The sequence below is a fragment of the Chenopodium album genome, chromosome 9, assembly GCF_948465745.1.
Source record: "Chenopodium album chromosome 9, dcCheAlbu1.1, whole genome shotgun sequence".
NCBI classification, from domain to species: domain Eukaryota; kingdom Viridiplantae; phylum Streptophyta; class Magnoliopsida; order Caryophyllales; family Amaranthaceae; genus Chenopodium; species Chenopodium album.
This window is the reverse complement of record NC_137842.1, coordinates 45016165-45027823: the sequence shown is the minus strand read 5'-3', so window position 1 is coordinate 45027823 and position 11659 is coordinate 45016165. Positions and strand designations below refer to the sequence as shown.

Here is an 11659-nt window from a genome sequence, read left to right as displayed (position 1 = left end):
CCCTAGTTCCCAAACTCTTTATAAAGGTTCGATTCCTTCTTTCATTCAATCGTCGCGACGAAAACAATTCAATTAAATACATTATCTCTTCTCTTTGATCCCGAAAACACCAAACAATATTTTTTTCTTCCAAAGTTCCTTAATCATCAAAGGTAAAATTCTGAATTCCTCTTCTCAATCGTTCTATCTGGTTGTTTTTGCTTTAATTTGTTTTCGTCGACCTAAAATCTGAAAGTTGTTTGTCGATTAATCTTGGATCTAATTGATTTGAAATTATGACACCCGATTCTATTTCATGAATAGATCTGCATATATAGCCGCTGATTTGAGATGCTTTTCTTTAATTAATATTTTTCTGGCTTTCAATTGCTGTTTGTTAATAATTTTCTGGCTTCGAATTGCTTTTGTTAGTAATTTCTGACTTTGAATTGCTGTTTGTTGTTAATTTTCTAGCTTTGAATTGCTGTTTGTTAGGTCTAATTGTTTTACAATTCATTGAACTTCTTAATTTTCCACACAACATCTTTTTAGGGTTTTGTTATTCGAATTGAGTTCGTGTTATAATGGTCGATTGTTATTATTTAATTAGGTAATTAAATTTCTGTTAGGTATTTTAGGGTTATTTATTTATTTATTTATAATTTATTTATATATGCTAAGCTCTATAATTGACCATTGATTATGTATATTGCAAGCATTGCTGGTTTACATATGTTGCTTTGATTGGGTTGGGTTGATTAGGTAATTGTTTGGTGTAACAATATGATCAGTCCAATATAATCCCTTCTGTGCAATTATTGATTTGCTTATGATTTGTCTGCAGATGCAAATCTTTGTTAAGACTCTTACCGGCAAAACCATAACTCTCGAGGTTGAGAGTTTTGACACCATCGACAATGTTAAGACGAAGATTCAAGATAAAGAGGGAATTCCCCCAGACCAGCAGCGTCTGATCTTTGCTGGAAAGCAGCTGGAGGATGGCAGAACGCTCGCTGACTACAATATTCAGAAAGAATCGACCCTCCACCTTGTTCTCCGTCTTAGAGGGGGGATGCAGATTTTTGTTAAGACCCTCACCGGGAAGACTATCACCCTTGAAGTTGAGAGTTCTGACACTATTGATAACGTCAAAACAAAAATTCAAGACAAGGAAGGTATTCCCCCAGACCAGCAGAGGTTGATCTTTGCCGGAAAGCAGCTTGAAGATGGCCGCACCCTTGCTGATTACAACATCCAGAAGGAGTCGACACTCCACCTTGTTCTCCGTCTAAGAGGTGGCATGCAGATCTTTGTAAAGACCCTCACTGGGAAGACTATCACCCTTGAGGTTGAAAGCTCTGACACTATTGATAATGTTAAAACCAAAATCCAAGACAAGGAAGGTATTCCCCCAGACCAGCAGAGGTTGATCTTTGCCGGAAAACAGCTTGAGGATGGCCGCACTCTTGCTGATTACAACATCCAGAAGGAGTCAACCCTCCACCTGGTTCTCCGTCTAAGAGGTGGCATGCAGATCTTTGTGAAGACCCTCACCGGGAAGACAATCACCCTTGAGGTTGAAAGCTCCGACACCATTGACAATGTCAAAACCAAAATTCAAGATAAGGAAGGCATTCCCCCTGACCAACAGAGACTGATCTTTGCTGGAAAGCAGCTCGAGGATGGGCGCACCCTTGCTGATTACACCATTCAGAAGGAGTCAACGCTCCATCTTGTACTCCGTTTAAGAGGTGGAATGCAAATATTCGTCAAGACTTTGACTGGGAAGACGATCACTTTGGAGGTCGAGAGTTCAGACACCATTGACAATGTCAAGGCAAAGATTCAAGATAAGGAGGGCATTCCCCCAGATCAGCAAAGGTTAATCTTTGCAGGGAAGCAGCTCGAGGATGGGAGGACCCTTGCTGACTACAATATCCAAAAGGAGTCTACACTTCACTTGGTGCTTCGTTTAAGAGGAGGAATGCAAATATTTGTTAAAACCTTGACTGGGAAAACCATCACCTTGGAGGTTGAGAGCTCAGATACTATCGATAATGTCAAGACTAAGATACAGGACAAGGAAGGAATTCCACCAGACCAGCAGAGGTTGATTTTTGCTGGTAAGCAGTTGGAGGATGGGCGCACTTTGGCAGACTACAACATTCAGAAGGAATCCACCCTTCACCTTGTCCTTCGTCTCCGTGGTGGCTTTTAATGATGTCTGGTTGAGATCGCTGTGGTTTTAAGCTTTTGTGGCCATTGTTTTTACTTTGTTTAGTAATCCGTAGCAGAGGTTACTTGGAACAATATCTAATTTCCGTGTTCTTTATTTAGGCAAGGTTGTCCTAAGTTCAGTTTGTTAATAAAGTACTCTTTTCTTTTTCGTTATTGTTGTTCCTCGGAACAATACAAGTACTAATTGTTGATACTGTTTTTAATCCTTGAAATTTTGTGTTAAAAAAGATTACTTTGTGCAGAGTTTTTTGAATTGGGCATCCAGATGTATATAGTAGCCTACCTGATCTTCAATCTTTGGTTATGGGTTATAATATGTTCCATGGAGCAATTCCTAAGACATTCCCACGAATTGAACAATCTTTATGGCAACATTTCTGAATAATTTTCTACCATAGACTCGGTTTACAATAACTTAAAATCAAATCATTCAAAAGTGTTATGAAATATTGTATGGATATCCATTATCCTCTCTATTGTATGTATATATATATATATATATATATCCCCTCTCTATGAAATAATATAGACCGATCTATTCTCCCTAATTTCTCCTCTTTCTCTTTAATTTTATAACACGTTATCAGCTCTAAAGCTCTACCCGATTGAATCAAGTTATTATAGTCTAAAATCAGTTACCACCAAACAAGTATGTGCGGCTATCTTTTATAATTTATTTAATAATATCTATTATGCTTATGGATTTAATTTAGCACCAGGATTGAAAGCTATTAAGATGTTTTTCGCATTGTCATGTAAAGGTTATTGTAAAATCTTTTTGTATTGTTTGAGTAATAGTAATTGACTTTTATCTTGTTTGTTGACACTTATTTTATAATAAATTTTGGATTGTTTGTGACAACATTGGCTTGCAAATTATATAATTCCATAACTTTGTTGACTTGTGTGCAGTGCTTATTATATTATTCATCATTTGATTATTGTAGTATAGTTTTAATTGATGTATGAATATGATTTTGCTTAGGATTATATACTCACTGCCTAAATTTCTATTAGATCTTGTTTATACATGATCAAATGTTTATGAACTATGATTTTGCTTAGGATTATATAAAGTAGTATGAATATTCTAGATGTTATTTATTACCAATAATTTGCATTAGATTTTATGAGTACTATTGCGGAATATAATATTGTTTCATTCTGTAATATGATATTGTTTATCATAGAACAATCCTTGATTTGTTTTGTAATTATTTATCATATGAAGAGTTTTGCCGATTAGCTAAGTATCAGTTTTAGCCACTTCAATAATTATCTTTGCATGATAAACCATACATGTTTATCTTTAGCTTTTAACTTTTTGATATTGTATAACAATTTTAACGATTATCTAACATACTATGCGTGTTTGATAGCATGTTCATGATTATATTTTCACATTACATGATTAATACTAGTATTATAATTTTTATATCTAATTAAATAATATCCTATTTGTTTACTTTGAAAGCCTGTGTCGATGAGTCGATGATGTAATTCAATAGATTTGTATTTCAATTACCACCAATTTTGAATTGTGATGAATAAGATCATACTAATACTTCTTTAGTGAATTTTTATGAATTGCTGCAATATCTAGTTCAACTGTTTTCTAGACTTCTAGTATTGTTAAATTTCTAATAAAATAATTTTACCTTAGCCGTATGCCCATATCCTTTTAAGTATTGTGTTATTTAGAAATAGACGAAGGTACATCAATTTGTTTTGTCAGTATGCTTCTTTATTTCATATTTCGTATATATTTAAGCATAGTATTGACTTATTGATGAAGAAATGTCTTCTCAAATGAGCAATATTGTTTCTAATTGTCATGTATATTAAGAAATGACTTCATGAGTAAATTGGCAGTAAAAGGTTAGGTTCTTATAGTCTCTAGAAATGTTGTGACAAGATGATCGTTTTTTTTTTTTGGCAGTCTCAAATGACTAAAATGAGTAGTGACTAGTAAGACTATATTGGTATGGATGAAATTGAACCTGTATAAAATCCAGGTATAATGCTACTACTCTACTACTCCGTTTAAATTTTCTAAGTCTCTAGAAAAGTTAATGTAAGAGGAAGATGGACAATTCTTTCCATAAATCCCAAATGAGAAGCAAAGCAGTATTGAATTGGATGAAGGGAAGTTCCATGCATGTTATCCTATGAGGATTAGCTTGCGTATGCTATTTGATATTTAGTAGTAGATATATACTATCTTTTGGGTGGCAGGAAATTCTTGATACTAAAGGGTGAGATTTGATTGTTCCTAACCAATTAATTAAATTTACTAACTCATTTCTAGAAGTGAATGAGAAAGTACATAGTTGAAACAACAACAAACACATTTGTATGATGTTTTCTTAATTTTATATATACTCTGTAATATTCATGGAAAATTCATAAGAATTGTAAACATGCATGAGAATAATTTTATGAGCTAAAGAAATTAAACATGACATTGTGAGAAACTATACATAATCAACGTTTTATTATGCCCATAAATATAAGAGGTTTTGTTTTTTTTTTTTTTTTTTAAGATGAATGCAATTGGGCATGAGGAACATGATAAGTGTTATATAAGTATAATTTTATATAAGCATGTTTTTGCTAAAAGGAACACGTTACTTGATACATTACATTGCCAAAAGAATTTATGGCTTAAAAGTTGCAAGGATTTTAAAGGTTGTTGGATTGATTCATTCCATACCCCCATATGCAAGGATTAGGGGGAGATTGTATGTAATCCTTGCATATAAATAATAAAATATATTGATGGTCAGTTTGATACATACAATAACTTAAATATCAACAATTTATTTAATAGAAGTGGTCACATGTTAATTAAATATTTTGAAATGATACCACCCTGAAGATGGATATAAACAAATGACATTTGTTTAGGGTAATTTTACCCCGCCACGTGGTCCAACCAGAGGACGACACGTGTCAGCTTCAGGTTGGCCCAAAGTGGACCAATCTCCGCCTGACACGTGTCACTCCAGAAATTAAGGGAAAAATGCGGCCTTCAGGCCCAAATCCCGAGAAAGCCGCAAAGCGGCGCAGCCCACCAATGATTAGGGTTCAGTGACCTAATCAGGGGCACAAATCCCAAAGACCCTATAAATAGGGAGATGTCCCTCTTTTTGAGGGCAGGTTTTACCATTTATTACACCCGCATTCTCTCACATCAGAGAAAGACCTGAGCTTGGAATCCGAGCAGATACCCACCTAAATTTCTGTTCTCTTTATTCCTTTTCAAGTTACTAACTTGACCGTCGGAGGCGGAGCTCCAACCACTCGGAGTCTCCGTTTGTTTTGCAGGTACAGCTCACGCTGGATCAGTATTCGTGTTGTAACTCTCCCGAGGGACTAAAACACCCAAAACAACATTTATGATTTATCATATACTAGTTGTAAATGCTCTAATTTAAAATTGATGTGCTAAGAGTATAACATCAATTGTTGATGAACTTATAGCATGCCTGAAGCGTGATAAATCAATAGGTTCTAAAGATAATTAAGTATCTTTGAAAAGGAAAGGAATTACTATTGAACAAATTTGAGGAAGTGGTATATATCATTACATTTCTAGAAGAAATCACTTTTAGTAAAATTCATATGTTTCATGATTATATAAAAGGCTCCGGAAGAGTATGAAATATCCAACAAGATTAACATGTATCAAGTTTATAGTTTAAACTCCACTAGAGTATGAGTAATTATTGGATAAAATATTAATTGAGTGTCTTGCCAATTGTATAAAGAAACACATGTTGGTGTTCTAATATCACATCACATTCATGTCCATACATATAGTAAGTTTAATAAAGTGATCATTAGTGTTGAAAACTGACCAGAGTTCAAATTTAGAGAAGTGATTGGATGTGATAATTAAATTAGGCCATCCGGGTTTAATAATAATTACCCGTAATGGAAACCTGAAGTTTCATTTGATAATGTGCTGACGCTTTCTCAATGTTAAATATATAAAATGAATTGAATGGCAAGACGTAACATTGAGATTGAGTTATATTTGGATTGTGAGTTATAATAATTTGTATTTATGAAATTTTCAAGATTTAATATGTTTTGATTTTTTTATAAAGGAGTAATGTCTGATAAAGGAATAATGGCTGACCAGAAGTTCACCAAAATAACTTATATATTATTGTCAACTATCAAGTGATCAGAAGCTCACAAAATACACTATTTAAGTCTTTAAAGATCCAGAAGATCATCACCTACTAGAATTACGAGCAAGTGATTTATGCTTGTATAACAATTCTTTTGATTGGGGCTATTATATGTCAGCACATATGAAATAGGAGAAGAAAGAAAAATGTACAACTGCACAACATATGCCTCCCCATTGATATTGATCTCCAGAAGAGAAAATATTATTGAAAATTTAATAATAAATACACATGAAATATAAAGTTAATGAATAAATGATTCTTTATCGAAATTGTTCTCCAGAAGAGATAAATTTTGATTGTGATCCTCCCAATGAAATGAATTTTAATGCAAATTTATATACTAAGTTGGTATAGAATTAGACACCCCTATAAAAGATATATTTTACCAACTTAGGGGGAGAAGAAATAGCAAAAGTTGGAAAAATCGAAAAAAAAATTAAATAAATAAAGAATATTTATGATCCCTATAATGGTAGTTTGAAAAGTTATATATATGCCAACTTTTGTATATATATTATCAAGATATGTTGCACATTTATGATTTGATTTGTATTCAGTTATGACTCATGTTGCATAGCGTTGAAGATACATTTTGGTCATATTAATTATGTTTATACATTGAGATAAAATCTTGCCAATTGTACTTGAATCACTACGCCTGAAGTGTAGGTTGTATATGATCGGTTCCAAAAATAAAGATATGTTTAATAGATATGATATTTGGCAAGATAGTGCAGTTGACACTAATAGTGTAATAGTATAAAAATACCATAGTGTATAAAATACCCTAAAAGTGGTATAGGTATCTGAATTATTATAAAAGATGGCCTATGATGTAATAAAAGTTATGATGGTACCAATGAGAAATGTATTCAGATATCATAGTAAAATAGCATGCGGAATGTAAGTTAAAGGAATTTTGTGATACCAGTACACAATGGAACCGATGAATAATATGCTTATGCATAATGGAATGGACTAGTGAATAAGGGATCTGAAATATATGTACATTTTGATGTCGACATAATGAAATGATCATAAGTTTATCATGGACCCGAAGTCCAATGAAATATGGATTTTTAAATCCACACTGTACATTGTCTTGCATCATTTTGAGTCTTATATTCATGTACATGTGAGTCATAAGTTAATGGTTTATTGCATATGTATGAAGTTGTTAGATGTATTACTCACTGTATATTTTGTTTAATATGTTATCATGTTTTCTATATCTCATATTGTATGCATTAGTTTCTTACCATGACTGTCGTTTATGTGAATGTTTATTCAAAGTATAGTAAGACATATTTACAACTTTCATGATAATTAGAAAGAGATATTTATATTCTAATGGGCTTATAATTGTAATGAAATTATTGATGACACTGATTTAATTGCATGTTATGAATCATGTAAGATGAGTTCCTGAAGAACTTATATACGACATATTTAAATATCCAGCCCTACAAAGTTTATATTCTTGAATATTGCAATTACTAACAAACTCTTGAAAATTCAATGTAACTACATCATTGACATCTCAACCTGAAGTTGAGCATATGAGAGTTAATGAGATTTACTATTTGTATTTGTAAGAGAGCTATCGTGTCAATTATGAAACGTCTAAAGAATATCAATGGATCACTTATGCGTGACAATGTTTTCTTATGGTCCAGAAGAACCATAATTAGCGTATATAATTACGTGTGTTATATTATAATTCATATGAGAAGAATGATATTAATAATATCAAGCTAAGTTTTGTCATCAAATTATTACTCGTATTAATGAATGTTTGATCAAATAATGATCATCAATATTTATTATTAACGACTTCCAGAAGAAGTCATAACCGTATAAGTTTAACCTTTAAATCAACTGTTAAACAGAGATTTGAAATATTGATATTAGAGATAAACACATGTATGGTGAAATGAAGACACTTCACATGTTAACGTGAAGACTTGAAGATGCAATTTCAGTTTAGGAGGATCGAAGATCATATCAATGAGTGATATTTTACTGCATATGAGAAGATATACAACATATTGGATTCATTGCTGCGTCACTAGAAGATCTCAAGCTATGTATTCATCAGGGGGAGAAAATACGCGTTGCACTCTTTTTTCCCTTGACCATGGTTTTGTCCCACATTGAGTTTTCCTGGTAAGGTTTTTAATGAGGCAGCATCATGAGCGTATTACGAAGAATGATGTACTCTTTTTCCTTCACTATGTTTTTATCCCACAGGGTTTTTCGTAGTAAGGTTTTAATGAGGCACAGTCTTCGATAATGGACATCCAAGGGGGAGTGTTATGAAATATTGTATGGATATCCATTATCCTCCTTTATCATTACGGAATGTTCTAGAACTAGGGTATATTGTTATCTAAGCAAACCCTAGTTATATTGTATGTATATATATATCCCCTCTTTATGGAATAATATAGACTGATCTATTCTCCCTAATTTCTCCTCTTTCTCTTTAATTTTATAACAAAAAGATGATTTTTAAATTTTATCATCCTAAAGATAATTATATAATCTCATTAAATGGTTTAATATGAGATTATATAATTCAAAATATGACTCACAAAAATATAATTATATCATCTAAAAAAGTGATTATATTATCCAGAATGTGATTATATTATTTGAAAGTAGACTAATTGAAAGACGGAGAGATTACTTTGTTACTCTAGTTTTGATAATTATAATTTTTTTTGACGGAAATTATAATATTAATGAATATAAACATTTACGTATCTTCATATTCAGTACTCCCTCCGTTTCTTAATGTTAGTCACATATGAAATCAATCACATAAAATAAGAAAACAAATATATTTAGAATCTAACATTAAAGTACAACAAATTTCATAATTAGTTTACCTTATTTAATTTTTTTTATGTTTTTTATTTTTTATTAGGAAAGCACACGTCATAATTGCATAATTTAAGATAAAAATTTCCTTACTTAGAGTCATCTCATCAATCCACAATCAATTAATTCCAAAAAAAATTAAGTTATAAATGAAATATATTCAATATGGGTAGAACTTTTTAAAACGTCCAAAATAGTATATGAGACTAACATTATGAAACGGAGGGAGTACTACTTTGTCTGTTGGTTATATTAGGCAATTGGCTATTAATTCGTACATCATCCGGTTTTTTAATAGTTGCAAGTTTGCAACTTAATCCGTATATCAAGATATAAGGAATGTTTTTTTTAAAAAAAGGGATTTTATCACTGGTACCCTCAAAGATCTGACTTTTATCAATAGTGCACCTCATTAAGTTTTCATTATCAACAGTGCCCCTAAAACTTTTACCTAATTGCTACAGTGATCATTTGGTTAATAAAACGTTAAGTAAACGTTAATTTGGGGTTTTTGGCTTGTTTAAGGAGTTAGGGAGATGAAAATACTGAAATGCCCCTACCCCAAGAACTCCCTCCAAAATTCTGTTTCTTTTTCCCTCCCTTCTTCTCGATTTTTCCCTCTTTCTTCTGTCTCTTATTTAAACCCTTTGCATCTTTAGAATTCCCTCTTCTCTTCTCTATTCTTCTCTTCTCTTCATTTCTCTTTTAAACTCATACTCTTTAATGGCTTCTTCTGGCAGGGATGCATCTTCAAGGAGCATCAGTTGTGAAGGTGCTTGGTTCAAAGCCATGAACTGCAATTGCCAACCAACAAGATATGCAGACATTAGGTTTTCGAACTCAATATCGAATCCTAGAAGGCCCTATTATAAGTGTAGGCTCTGTGAGTTTTTTATGTGGGTAAGGAAAGACCAAATTGTAAGAGACATTGGAGGGAGGCAAGGAGATGCAGCATATATACATGCATTAAGGGCTGAATTTGCGGAGTTTATGCACAAGACTGATGTTTTTGCTGATTTTATGTACATGGTGGTCAAATTGGCTGTGGTGATGTATTTGGTGTTGCTTTTAGTACACTACCATTTAAACTCTATGATCAAATACATGAGATTACATCTATCAACATCCACTTCAATATCAACTTTATGCACTTTATACTTAAATATGAACAAAACCGTGTCATCCATTCTGCACAAATAATAGTACACTACCATTTAAACACTACACAACACAATAAATCATCACACACTCAAGAACAACACTATAATAAACCTAGGTTAAAAAATTGACAGAACTCTAGCATGCATTACTCAAAAACCACATAATCGAATTACATAGGGAAAAAAAACCAACTTTATGCATTAACAATACCTAAAGTGCAACTCTAGCATGAATTCAACAAAAATCAAAATACATTACTCATAATTCCATATTCGAACTCATATTCGAACACCCAAACAAAATAGCATTCACCAACCTAAAACATAAGAATTTAAGGAAAAAAAAAACCAACTTTATGCCATCAACAGTACCTAAATTGCAACTCTAGCATGAATTCAACAAAAATCAAAATACATTACTCATAATTCCATATTCGAACTCATATTCGAACACCCAAATAAAATAGCATTCACCAACCTAAAACAAAAGAATTTATACAAAATAATTCACAAAAACAAATTCGAAGATGAGTACGAACCTTAAACAGCAATTTGTCAAAGCAATTCTCCACAAATTTTGCTTCAATTAGGGCTTTGCTGCGTGCTTCAGAACAGGGGAGAGAGTATGGAAGATGAACGATCAAATTTTTTTGCTTCACTTTGTGATAAATGCGGTTAGTTGGGCTTAGAGGCATAGTTAATGACTGGGGGGGCATTATGGTAAAATCAGTTGCTGACCTTATTCCTAACAAAATTCCCCAAATTAACGTTTACTTAACGTTTTATTAACGAAATGATCACTGTAGCAATTAGGTGAAAGTTTTAAGGGCACCGTTGATAATGAAAACTTAATGAGGTGCACCATTGATAAAAGTCAGATATTTGAGGGTACCAGTGATAAAATCCCTTTTAAAAAAACCAAGATTTTGGATGTTGTATGATACTGTCATACTGATATAACCCCAAATTATTTTCTTGTTTCTATTCGTCAAACTTTTTTTATTTTTTTATCTTTATTTATTCTATTATCACTAAATTAAATAACCATAAAAGATAAAAATAACGAAAAGGATAAAATTCTTCCTTTAAACCCCACCAAATCGTTGTTTCTATAAACTTTAATGACTTAAATTAACGGGCAGTTCCCACATCAAATATGCTACATTAAGAAACCGCAATTTTCTTTGGAGTGTTTAG

General features: G+C 32.3%; 1 protein-coding gene across 1 annotated transcript; it reads left to right on the top strand.

Annotated features, from left to right (window-relative positions):
- LOC145558535 (polyubiquitin-like) lies at positions 1–2365 on the top strand. The gene is made up of 2 exons (XM_081619804.1): positions 1–152; positions 824–2365. The coding sequence occupies exon 2, from the start codon at positions 824–826 to the stop codon at positions 2195–2197; it is 1374 nt and encodes a 457-aa protein (XP_081475930.1). The 5' UTR covers positions 1–152; the 3' UTR covers positions 2198–2365.
- Positions 2366–11659: the final 9294 nt, after the last annotated feature.